General features: G+C 50.2%; 2 protein-coding genes across 2 annotated transcripts in view; one reads left to right on the top strand and one right to left on the bottom strand.

Moving 5' to 3' along the window:
* The window catches only part of sco2 (synthesis of cytochrome C oxidase 2), a 181,606-nt gene that overhangs the window by 133,291 nt on the left and 35,315 nt on the right, over positions 1-13,000 (top strand). The gene's annotated exons all lie outside the window — the stretch shown is intronic.
* The window catches only part of LOC306817705 (filamin-C-like), a 31,300-nt gene continuing 19,606 nt past the window's right edge, over positions 1,307-13,000 (bottom strand). Inside the window, 24 exon segments of the mRNA XM_079334808.1 lie at positions 1,307-3,050; positions 3,149-3,355; positions 3,617-3,835; positions 3,920-4,096; positions 4,185-4,317; positions 4,631-4,746; positions 5,058-5,195; positions 5,275-5,544; positions 6,063-6,320; positions 6,468-6,590; positions 6,693-6,845; positions 6,967-7,170; positions 7,258-7,419; positions 7,524-7,697; positions 7,778-7,906; positions 8,011-8,151; positions 8,739-8,838; positions 10,092-10,339; positions 10,446-10,469; positions 10,556-10,745; positions 12,129-12,285; positions 12,365-12,488; positions 12,591-12,758; positions 12,840-13,000. Coding sequence (XP_079190934.1) covers positions 2,863-3,050; positions 3,149-3,355; positions 3,617-3,835; positions 3,920-4,096; positions 4,185-4,317; positions 4,631-4,746; positions 5,058-5,195; positions 5,275-5,544; positions 6,063-6,320; positions 6,468-6,590; positions 6,693-6,845; positions 6,967-7,170; positions 7,258-7,419; positions 7,524-7,697; positions 7,778-7,906; positions 8,011-8,151; positions 8,739-8,838; positions 10,092-10,339; positions 10,446-10,469; positions 10,556-10,745; positions 12,129-12,285; positions 12,365-12,488; positions 12,591-12,758; positions 12,840-13,000 — 3,964 coding nt within the window. The 3' untranslated portion in view covers positions 1,307-2,862.

Raw genomic sequence — 13,000 nt, 5'->3', positions numbered from 1 at the left:
GTTTAGATTGTTTAAAATATTTATCGCAGCAGAACGCAGTTTGTGTTTGGCGTCTCGGCTCCGATCTCATCGCCCCGGGAAGGAAACTGCTCTGACGATACTGACGGATTAAACTGCATCAGAAAACAAAGAGAAACACGCGGATGGTCCAGATTAAGCTACAAACGCAGATTAAAGAGCATCAACCACAGACGGATGAAACATCCTGGATCCATCAGAAGGAAAACTGAGAGCACAGAGATGTTTGATTTCCTGTCGCTGAGACTCAAACTGATAAAAACTCTTTATTCCTCAGCTCTTCTTCCTTCCTGATTTAATCTCTCCAAGAAGAGGAGATGAAGTCTCTGGCTTTAGGAAACGTGTTTAAAATCTTCTGCGTCAAATCTGATGTGTTCATGTTTCATTAAATTATTTTTCTCGCTTTCAAAGAATCACTGTTCAACATTTTTTCCTCCTGCGGCGCCTCAATGTCGGTTTGATGAATCTCTTCTGCCCCCTGGTGGCCTCCTGCAGCACCACATGTTCATGAACCCTCCCTTTGAATCACAGATGAAACTGTTTCTCCATCCATCCATCATCTGTACCGCTCGAGACAAACCCAGCTGTCATTGGACGAGAGGCGGGGTCACGCCCAATCAGAGAGCTGACGCACAGAAGTCCAAACGTAGATCCAGTAGTGTTTTTATGTTTTAGAGCTTTTCTACAGATTTTATTTCAGTACTCTTCGCCTCCCTGAAAAAGTTTCCTTTCACTCCGACCTGATGTTCTTCGTTTTCAGCTGCAAACTTTTTTTTTCTCAAAGTCCAAACCTGCATGCAGCAGCAGTTTTTTTTTTTTTTTCTGTTCCTGTCCCTCCTGGTTGTTGTTCAGATGAAACTTTAAAGAAGGCTGTGAGCAGAAATCCGCTCCGACTGAAACTCGAGCAGAGTCCAGAGAGAGATGAGCTGCTGCTGAGTCTGGACTTTTAAAGACGAGAACAACACGAGTTCAAACTTAAAATCTCTGAACTTCATCGGCCCAGAAAAACACTGAAAGTTCAGGATCGATATCTGAACACTCTCCTCTTCATCCTCTTCATTTAAAGTTTCACGTCGTCGACACAGAGAAGAACAACGCTCAGAAAGTCTCCTTAAAACATCTGCATGGAAAAGAAAGAATTCAATTCTGTGTTTGCACATTGAAAAACGTGAATTTATATTTTAAATATGCAGATTTTTTTTTTTAAACATTCGGAGCAGCTGAGTCTCCGTCTTTAGGAGACTGGAGACCTGGATCTGTAAACATCGAATCAGCAGAACTTCTCATGGCGAGTTAGCAAATAAACTTTATTATGCCTGCACAATCTTCGGGGACTGAAGGTTAACATATCAAAGAGGTCAAAGTCATTTCATTCATCCATTTCCGATACATACAAAAATCACTAGAAAAAGTCACTCTGTGATAAAACGCCTCACTGATACAGCTCCTCTCTTTTCACATTCACAAAATACACGGATTGTCTCACCACTTCCTGTGGTACAAAAAATAAAATAAAATCAAAACCATTGCATGTCGCTGGACTAAAGTTTAAACTCTCCTCTCGCTCGCTCGGATATAAGACCGTTTTCTGTCAAAGAAAATTAAAACAGGGAACAAAAGTCTGAAAATAAATTAAATCAAAAGTGTGTTTTTTTTCTTTTACGTAACGTCACAGCAGCTCTGTGGGAAGAAACCATTCAAACAGCCCGACGGCGTCTGAAACAGGCGGATTTTTCTCCCTGCTCGTTTGATTCTTTCTCACAGAGACAAATATTCAGCTTTCACGTAATTCAGAGAAAAAAAAAAAGAATTAAAAAAAGTCACGATCTTGAAGTTGAACATACAAAAATCATAAAGTGGTTTTGCATAGATTTGACTGATTGTCTTCAGCTGAACTGACATTAACAGGAGGTGCGAGATCAAGATGATTCATTCGATCTTGTTCATCTTTGAATGAACAACGATGCGAGATCAAGATACCAACTTGTGCAAAAAAAAAAAAAAACATGCCGACTCTGTGAACAAGATACCGACTTGTACCAGTTAAAAAACTTCTACAAGTTTCGTGAGAACAAGATACTCATGTTTGCAGACAAAGACACGGACTTATGGAGACCAGAGTCCCAAAATGTGCACGCAAGATTCTTACTTGAGCCAGCAAGATACTAATTTGTGTGAACAAGACTGTGGGTAAGCTATCCGCTACGTGTCAGACAAGATCCCGACCTGTGTTCACTGGATACTGACTCGTTCAACCGTCGCTGCAAAAACAAGATACAAAGTGGTGCGACAACGTGAAGAGAACGAGATTCAAACTCTGAGAACCGGCACTGACTCGTTCAAACGCGCAAGATACCAGTTTGTCCGATCAAGATACTTGTGAATACGTGACTTCAGCTTCACGATGTTAAACAACGAGTTTGAACAAACTGAGAGACGCCGTTTGTCCTCCGAGTCAGTGTCTTGTTCTGTCTCGGTATTTAAACTTTAGCATCGTCCTCGTCTGTCAGGACGGTTTACAAATCGGCCGTCTGTGAAGTACAGCTCAAAGAGTTGTGAATGATCATGTGACAGGCGGTCAGACAGAGTCAGAGTCTGCACAGGTCACGTTCATATCTGCAGAATAAAAGGAGGTGAAACAATCCTCCGTCAGTGTGAGTACTGAAGCTTTGGTGTCATTTTCACGACTGGTAAAAAATAAAAATGCACGACAGCTGCAAGCTGCAGCGATTACAGAATCAGCACACAGTGTCTGGAACAGGAAGTGAACAGTCTCTTCAGTGCATGAGGGCGAGGAGCTGCAGCACAGGAGGGACGCAGAGACGAAGAGTTCGGGGGGGGGTTTTAAGGGACGGTGAAGTGGAAGGGACTGCCGGGGACGTTCTCGTCCCCCCATTTGACGATGAGGATGTAGCTGCCTTGTTCTTTCACCGTGTACGTGACGTTGTACATCCTGCTGCCCATGTGTTTGACGTACACCTCCTCGCACGGCGTCTTCGGGCCGTGAACGCCGACCATCAACATGTTGGTACCTGCAGAGTGACAGAAAGAGTGTTTCCTGTTCTCCATCACATAAAGGCGAATATTCTCATTATAGCCTCGCTGACTCGGCGCCGCCGTTTCTCCTCACCTGCTTTGCTGCAGTCAACCGTGAACGTGTTCTTCTGACCCACGAAGGCCTTGGACAGCCCGGCGCCCCTGGAGATGACTTTACTGGCGTCCGAGGAGAATTTGGGCAAAGAGGCGAAGGCTCTTCCCATCGCGGTCGACTTGGAGACGGTTTCCACCAGGACGGACGACGTTTCATGCAGACTGTGACCTCCAGACAGACGAGGACCTGCAGAACGAGTCAAAGAACACAAAGTCACATGACTTGGTGTCGGGTTCTGCAGTCTCAGCTCAACGCTCGGTGGTTGGATCTGTTGGCTTGTCCCCCCATAGATTCAGGTTTTCTGGGGGAAGTTGGATCCGTCTCCTTTGGGAGGAAACCAAACTCCAGGTTTGACCACAAATGGAACAGCCGGCGCCCGTCGTATGCCGCGGAGCTAACCTGTTGAAAGTCCATTTGGTTCTGGTCCAATTCAACCCATTGACCCACCTGTTACTTTGGCCTTGAAGGGGCTGCCTACGACGTGCTGAGGTCCTCCGTACTTGATGGAGATCAGGTAGCTGCCAGGAGCCATCGGCGTGTATGAGACCTTGTAGCCCTCGGGACTCTCCTGACAGTCCATCTTCACCTTGGATGGTCCGTCGATGGTCACAGAAAGCGCTCCTGAGCCGGCGTTACACGTGTTCACAGTAAAATCTGACGCCACACCTTAAAATTAAAAATAAGAAAACGAATTAAAATCTGTTACGAACGCGTCCCTGTCTTTTTAATGGGGTCAGACTGAGCTCATACCAGTGGATCCTCCTTCCAGTCCGGGTCCAAAGGCAGACACCATGCCAGGATCTCCAACCTGCCCTGGTTCTCCAACTCTTATTTTGAAGGGACTTCCAGGAACATGGCTGCCATTGAAACGAACGTCGATTGAATGAACTCCGTTTTCCCTCGGGATGAACCTGATGGCGTGCTGGTCTGAGGGAACACACGGACCACAGACTGTGTTTATATATGAGCTACGTGTTTGTATCAATCACCAGCCGGGTCCGCCTCCATCTCTTACCACTGTCCAGCTCGGTGATGTAGCACTCCTCCATAGCTCCTGATGGCGTGTGGATCTTAGCGTCGATCACGCCTCTGGCTCCGTTCAGCTGGACAGCAAAGGAGGCCTCCTGCCCGACCTTCAGACCCCTCTCCTGATCAAACCAGACGGCGAGGATTATAAAAGACGGTTCACGATTTAACTTTCAACAAGTTCAGATTCAAACGTGGGTTTGGAGGACGAGTGGTGCGCTACGCCACCGGCGCCCCCACGTGGAACTGAATATCAGAATATGAAAACACAGCTGATGTTTAAAGATGGCGGCGCGCCGACTCAAAGCAGAGCAGCTGGTCACAAAGTGAGGAAATCAAAGTGTCACCTTTAATATACAGCATGAGCGGCCTCAGCTGGCGCCGTGTGAACTGATTCAGTGAATGTAAATGAAGGTTCAGACGTGGCGTTCTCACCTGCAGGCTGGTGATGGTGAGGCGGCGAGAGTCGTCAGACAGCGTGGCGATGGGGACGATGAACGGGGAGTCTGGGACGTGCTCATCGTTGAACTTAATGGAAACCTCGTAATCGCCTGGAGACAGAGCAGAAATGTAATGTGTGTGTGTGTGTGTGTGTGTGTGTGTGTGTGTGTTCTTATTTTTATATCCTAGTGGGGACTTAAACCTGACTGCACACCAACCCATGGGGACAATGTGTGTGTGTGTGTGTGTGTGTGTGTGTGTGTGTGTGTGTGTGAGTTCCCGGTTTAAGGATCCTTCTTAAAGAATGAAACGTAGGGGCGTCCAGGTGAGTCGCCCTTTTCGTTAGCGAGTCCAGTTACGAGCTCCGCAGACCATCGAGATCCAGGTTTATGTTAGACCAGAGCCTGGTTTTGAGTCTCACCTGGCTCCTGTACCACGTAGGTCACTCCACAGGATCCGTCCTTCCTGTCGTCGAAGGTGATCTCAGGCTTGCTCGGCCCCTCCACAGCGACGCACAGACCTCCAGCTCCGGCTTCTCGGGTCCAGATGCTGAACTCGGCTAAAAACAACAAACTCAGATTCATCAGAAAGAAACACAAACAGGAAACGGAAAAATGACGTCTTCGTTTTCAGCCCACCTGGGATCCCTGCCACTCCTCGGTCCAGACCGGTTCCTCCTGCTCGCACCTTGTGGGCCCCTCCCTCTCCCAGGGGCCCCACAGTGAACTGGAAGGGGCTCCCAGGGACGTGCTGGCCCCGATACTTCACATTAACCGTGTGAGCTCCCATCTCCTGAGGGATGAAGCGCACGCTGTACGTGCTGTCCTCTCCTTTAATGATCTCGGCGTCCTCCGTCGTTCCCGCAGGACTCGTCACCTGAGCCGTCATCTCCTGGTTTCCCGCCTCACCTGAGAGCACGAGGGAGGGGGGCGGAGCATCGAGAGAGAAAGGGACATAAATACAATGATTCCTGCAGGTGGATTCAGTCTTGTTCACAAAGCATGCAGGAAAGAGTCAGGAGGAAACATCCTGGTTAGTTTAGCAGAGGAGTCATGTGAGCGTTCTCTCTCCAGCTGCAGCTTCGCTCTCCTCAGATGCTGCAAAGACGACTTTTCAAGCTGCACAGTCTGAGTTTCTGTGCATTAGAAGATTAAGTTTCATCTGTTAAACGCTTAAAGAAACAAGAAACCCAAAAGCTCAGCGAATGAGACACATTATTCTAAAGAGAATAAAAACACACGTCTGTAATTAGTGTAAAATTAGGAGGCATTAAAGTGCTGCAGGAGAAAAACATCCAAAATCTTTGCAAAACAATTCAGAGAATTTGCAGAAGTCAAATCATGCAAAAAAACCCCTCCCGAGTTAGACGCTTCTATATGCACACACGGCGTTCGACGACGTCACACACTCGGCCACACACACACACCGTCCTGCAGCGGCGGACGGCTGCCGGCCGGCATGCCGTTGAAGCCGCTCAGACTCTCTCGTCCCAGGAAGTCTCCGAACACGTCTCTGAAGGGTTCTCCTCCCACCTGCGTGCTCTCCTCCACCCTCACCTCCCTCTTGGTCTCGCCCGCCCGGGTCTTACTGATCTCCGTGCGCTCGGTGCGAGTGTAGGTGTGACTGCTGCGCGTGAACGTGCGAGTCACGCGCTCCTGAGCCGACACCATGTGGAACCAGTTTCCTGAAGACAAAAAAAAAAAAACAGCAGGGGGGGCGGGGGGGGGGGGGGGGGCAGAGTGGGAAAACAAGGAGGGACAAAGAGAAGGAGGTGAAGAGGAGGAAGCAGGGGAGGCAGCAGGAAGCAGCAGGAAGTGATGTCACAGCTCACCTGGTATCTTGAGGTTGAGGTCGCAGGTGCTGCCCACAGTAGCGATGGAGGGAGCCTGACGCTTCCTGGTGATGCTCTCCTTCATCCGGCCCTCCCCGAACACCTTCACCGTGAACGGACTTCCTGTTTACGCCAAAATAAAACTCCATTAAAGAAACAAAAACGGGCGGCTACACGTTCACGTTTCGATGGGAAGTGGCGGCGGCCCGGCGGCCCGGTTGCTACCTGGGACGTGCTGGTCAGCGAACTTGATGTTGATGATGTAGTTTCCAGGCTCGGTGGGACAGTAGGTGACTTTACACGTCTCGTCGTCGGCGTCCTCACAGTTTATGTCCACCTTACTGGGGCCCTCGATGGACAGACCGAGCCCGCCGTAACCTGAGCGCACACACACACACACACACACACACACACACACGCACACACAGGAAGTGACAGAACAGTCAGGACGGGTGTTTTAAGACGGGACGGGAAGGAAGAGGCGGAGCGTCAGTCGTACCTGCGTTCCTGGTGTCGACGGTGAACTCGGCGACCTCGAAGGTTTGGCCCTCCATCAGCCCCTGACCGTACGCCTTCACCTTACTGGCGTCGCCGATCTCCGACTGACCCACCATGATTTTAAAGGGGCTGTTGGTGACGTGTTTCCCGCCCTTCTTCACGCTCACCACGTGCTCGCCCACTTCCTTCGGTGAGAATGAGATACCTGCGGGCCGGAGGATTATCGTTTTAAAGCACGGACGTGAGAGATCGAAGAGTGAGATGGTTTTTTTTTCGCCTCCTCTGAACTGACCGATGTGTCTGTTGGCCAGCCTCCTCAGCACCGACGGCTCCTCGTTCCCGGACGGCGCCCTGATGCTCGCCATCAGGCTGCTCAGGTCGGTCTCCATGATCGTCAGAGACACGTCTGTGGATGTTCCGACCTTCAGCTGAGACGTCCTCATGGCCTCATCGCCTGGACGTGAATCAAAGATTTTACACTCGGGGTTAAAAAAGAAAGACGGTTTTAAGACGGCTGCAGAAACATTCATCGTCTGAAGCGATCTAAGTTTCCGGTACCCGTGATGTTGGCGGTGAACGGGCTGCCGGGGATGTATTTGTCATCAAACTTGACGATGATGTTGTATTCGCCGGGCGCCGTGGGCAGGTAGGACACGGTGCACGTCCCGTCTTTGTTGTCTTTGCAGTTGATCTCCGCTTTAGAGGGACCTTCGACCGCCAGAGACAGACCACCTGCACGCAGAGTCAAACCACCGTGACGTCTCCGTCACTGACCAACAAACCACGACTGCTGTGTTTGATGCTTCTGATACCTTCGCCGGCGTCTTTCGTCACGATGGTGAAAGTTGCCGTTCGGTTTATCGTCCCGTGACTCAGGCCAGGACCGTAAGCAGTCACGTGACCACTGTTAACGGCGTCAACGTAGAACTGGAGGGGACTTCCTGTTAGAGAGAACGTGAGAGGAAGAATCAGGACGGGTCGATCCAAATCCTCCTCGCTGAAGCTGAGGGTGAAAAACCAAAATGGCCGTGTGCGGCGGCGTTACCTGGGATGTGGTCTCCGTCGTATTTGATGTCCATCTCGTGCAGGCCGCGCTCGGTCGGGGAGTATTTCACGGTGACCGTGCCGTCCTTGTTGTCAGTGATGTTCGGGATGGCGGTTCGACCGGACGGCATCCGCACCTCGCCTGAGCGTCGCCGTGACAGAGAGACAGTGTGTTCAGTGACACACACACACACACACACACACACACACACACACACACACACACACACACACAGCAGGGTTTATATTGACTCAGTCCCACACACTCCGCACTGCTGCTCCATATAACCCACTGAGGCATCCGGGGGCGGAGCCAGACTTTTTTTTTTTCCATCATTAATCATCTCCGTTCAAAATCCCATTAAATAAATGCTATTAAAGATACAAGCAGTCCATTATAACACAGCTGATTGAAAAAAAAAAAAGTCAAATAGCCAATCATAGTTCTTGATTTTGGGGAACTGGGTCGGCCAATCAGATTTCAGGGAATGTCCTGGACACACCTTTCAAAAAGTCCCCAAGAAATGAAAAGTTTTCTCTGATCTGTTGGTTAAAAGCTTCCCAGTGTTTCCAGGAGGAACCAGTCGAGCTGCTGGTTTTAGAGGGGACCAGTCAGTCAACTCCCACACAGTGCAAAGAGAGGATGAAGTCACACGCACGAGCACACGCTCGACATGCAGAACATTTTAAAAACACGTCTGTGAAGCGGAACATGGAGGAAGCTCTTACCTGTGATCTCTCCTTTCTGCACCGTGAAGGGAATGACCAGGCTGAAGGGGCGGAGCATGGGCTCCATCCCGTCCACGGGGCTGATGGGATCATCTGTGGCCTAAACGGGAGCCAGGAGGGGGAGGGGAGGGGCGTTAGAGTCACCACACTGGGATAAACTGGGATAAACTGGGATAAACTGGGAGATGGTCCAGAGAGAGAAGGAAGCAAAGCAGGACGGCAAAGAGGCTGAGGAAGCATCAGAGGAGATTTACCTCAACACTCACTACTGTGTGTGTGTGTGTGTGTGTGTGTGTGTGTGTGCGTGTGTGTATTGGTGTTCTGCACAGCTGAGTGTGTTGAAGGGGCATCAATATGAAATTCAGACCCCGCCCCCCCCAGCAGCAGCAGAGGGAGGATCGTGCACGCAGAGAGAACATGCAGCACCATGCAGAGCCGATCAGATAATCAATACGTGAATGTGGGTTGGTATTGACGGGCGGAGCAGCAGCAGCCTCGGGGAGACGACAGTAAGGTTGTAATAAGAGAGAGAGTTTGAGTGAAGAGCAGCTCGGAGCTGATTGGCTGTCACGTGTACCCATGGAGGGGAGAAGCCCGCATAGGCAGCCTGTAACTGAAGCTGGTCACACGGTTCCTCTATTATTGGGACGGTATCACACGCCTGACGGGGAACAAGGTACAGCCTTTAGGAACAAACACACACACACACACACACACACACACACACACACACACACACACACACACACACACACACACACACACACACACACACACACACACACACACACACACACACACACACACACACACACACACACACACACACACACACACACACACACACACACACACACACACACACACACTTCCATGCACAAACACTGGCACATTAACGTTCACCCTTCGTCATGGAGATGATGTCCGGAGTCGAAAACTTTAGTTATTACAGAGAGTGAGAGTTAAAGATTATGATTGTTTTGTACACTTTTATCTTTTAAACAATAAATTACCCGATTTATCGTTAATTAAATTAATTAAATTAAATTAAATTAAATTAATTAAATTGATTTTATTATTATTTTATTATCTATTTAATTAATTACATTTATTTACATTTATTTAATTTAATTTAATTTATTTCATTAATTAAATTGATTTAAATTGATTTAATTTAATTAAATTTATTTTATTTAATTAAATTTATTTAAATTTATTTATTTTAATTAATTTAATTAATTTATCGTTGAAACGGTAAATTACCCGACATTGTGCGCAGAGGACGTATATTTCTGTTGCTATGGAATCAAACAGGTGTTGCTATGGTAACGTGACGACGGCGCTGTCACTCACCACCACGTGGAACGGGCTGTTGGGGATGTTCTCGCCCCCGAAGCGGATGGTGATGACGTATTTTCCAGGCTCCGGAGCCGTGTAGTAGATGTCAAACGTCCCGTCTGCGTTCTCCACCACGTCCACGTCAAGCTCCGCCCCGTCGGGAGTCGACACCTTGCAGGTGACTTTACCTTTCCCAGCAGCCTTTGCGTCAACCGTGATGACCGTCTCCTCCCCAATCTGGATGGTCGGGCCGATCCCGGATCCTGACGGGATGGATAACGATGCGTTACATACGCGAAAGAAAAAGGTCAACGCCACGAATACGAGACAGGAAGTGTCAACGCCGAGTGTAGTGGCGTCCAAACTCACCTGGTCCGTGTCCTCCGATTGACACTGTAAGAAAACAACAAGAGAACCCGTCACGTCTTGAAACTTTAAGGTCGTAAAATGTGACACAGCTGAAGTGGGCGGAGTCTAACCTGTGACCAGACACTTGCTGGCGTCCCCGGTGGGCACGGCGTGGATGCGGTAGGGCGAGTATGGGATCTCGTCTCCTCCGTATTTGATGGTGATTGTGTAACGGCCCGTCATGTCCGGGACGTAGGACACCGTGTACGTCCCGTCTCTGTTGTCACGGATGTTCGCCTTCTTCGGCTTTGCCTCGGGATCCTGAGACGCACGGACAGGAAGTCAGAGTCCACAGCTGGACAGAAACATCTGGAGTACTGGCCATCAGTGGTCTCAGTGTCCATCTTTGTGTCTTTAAAGCTCACGCCTCTAGCAATGCTGTGATATCGACCAATAAGGAACGAGTATTACTCGCTGTTTTCAGCAGCGTTGTGATTGGTCGTCCTTCAAACCTACATTTACTCTGTACGAAGGCGGTCTGAATGTTCAAAACTTTTTAAAATGATGATTGTTTGACAGCAGTAACAGCAGCATTAAAAAAAGGGGGCGGGGCTTAAAGACTTGGAGACCAGTGGTGCTCACAGTACTTGTGTGTACTGTTTGAAATGTCACACAGGGTCTAACTCTACTGAGCAACTGAGCAGGAGGAGGAGGAGGAGGAAGAGGAGGAAGAGGAGGAGGAGGAGGAAGAGGAGGAGGAGGAGGAAGAGGAGGAGGAAGAGGAGGAGGAGGAGGAGGAAGAGGAGGAGGAGGAAGAGGAGGAGGAGGAGGAGGAAGAGGAGGAGGAGGAGGAGGAGGAGGAGGAGGAAGACGAAGAAGAGGAGGAGGAGGAGGAGGAGGAAGAGGAGGAGGAGGAAGACAAAGAAGAGGAGGAGGAGGAGGAGGAGGAGGAAGAGGAGGAGGAGGAGGCAGGTTTACGAAGCACTCCAGTTAGTGGAGGACTAAAATCTGTGTGTTAGATCATTAAACAAACTGAATGGAGGTCAGTTCACATCACAGAGAGGGGGGGGGGGGGGGGGGGGGGGATGGGAGGGGGGGAGAGGGGGCGGAGCCTATTGACTTAACATGTGAAGCTTAAACTGATCACGTTTAGTTTGTTCTTGAGCTCCGACGTCGTGAATCTGACAGTCTGATGAGTTATCAGCGTTTAAGAGGAAACATGAAGCAGAAATAAGAAAGAGGACAAGGCCTCACAGGTCTCTGGAGATTCATTAACATTAAAATAAAGATGATCTCCTCTGTTTTAAGTGGGTGTGAGTACGGGGGGGGGGGGGGGGGGGCATGTGGGGGGGGGGGGGGATGAGCTGATGGAGGGCGGAGCCTTACACAGCCTCTCCTATGAATACTGAAGGGGATGGTTTTCTTTACTATATGAGACTCCCACACCCTCCTGCCCCAGTCCTCCACAAACACAGAGGCCTCGCGCCTGCACCCATCCGGACCCTGCGGGAGCAGCACCGGGCCCCCCCGACACCGGCACAGGACGCCACATTGAGTCCGGGGTTAAAGCAGAGAGAGTGTGAGAAGGGGTTAAAGGTCATCTTAGCGTGTCCCTCGACTCTGACATTTCCTGCATTCGATAAACACTCCTGACTTCTGAAGCATCCAATCAGGCGAGGCCTTACTCGTTACTCTGTGACTCACCAGAATCTGCACGGTCAGCAGTCCCTCGCCGGCGTCTCTGGCGTCGATGGTGAACTCCACCGGCAGGCTGGCTGAGACTCCGGCAGCGTTCAGACCAGGACCGCTGGCTCGGACTTTACTGGCATCGTGAGCCGGCAACGTCTTGATCTTAAACGGACTGAGAGCAGAGAGAGGAGAGAGCGTTTGAACCTGAACCGCCGACATCCGGACATGTTCCCTTCTCTTCCTGTACCGACCTGCGAGGGACTTCCTGCTCGGCGTACTTCACACACACCGTGTACGGGCCGTCGTTGGAGGGAGTGTAGTTGACTGTGTGCGTACCGTCTCCGTTGTCCGTGATGCTGATTGGCTCGGCCACACCTGAACAGGTTCATGATTCTGACGTGAGTCCGGGGGCAGCTGGTCTTCAGACCGGGTCTCAGATTAGAAAAGGTCACAGTTGCGTTGTGTTCAGGGTCTTACCTGTAGGCCCGTACAGCTGGACCTCCAGAGGGGCCACTCCTGCTTTACTGCTGTCCACAGTGAAGGTCTGAGGGACCTGGGCTCGGACTCCACTCCCCAGACCAGGACCTGAGCACTTCACTTTACTGGGATCCACCAGCTCTCTCACCGGGACCCGGAAGGGACTTCCTGCAACAGACGCCAAGACGGCCTGAAATCAGTTTCAGTCCTTCAAAATCAAAGTCCTCGCCAACAGTCCAGATCGTTCACCTGGAATATTAAGTCCTCCAAAGGTGACGTTGATGTCGTACTCTCCGGGTGTGATGGGGATGTACTCCACGCTGCAGCTGCCATCTTTGTTGTCCTTACACGACATCTTGGCCTCAGACGGACCCTCGATGGCCAGGCCGAGGCCTCCCGTGCCGGCGCCT

The sequence above is a fragment of the Symphodus melops genome (genome assembly GCF_947650265.1).
Source record: "Symphodus melops genome assembly, chromosome: 22".
Lineage (NCBI taxonomy): Eukaryota > Metazoa > Chordata > Actinopteri > Labriformes > Labridae > Symphodus > Symphodus melops.
This window is presented reverse-complemented; position numbering and strand designations above follow the sequence as displayed.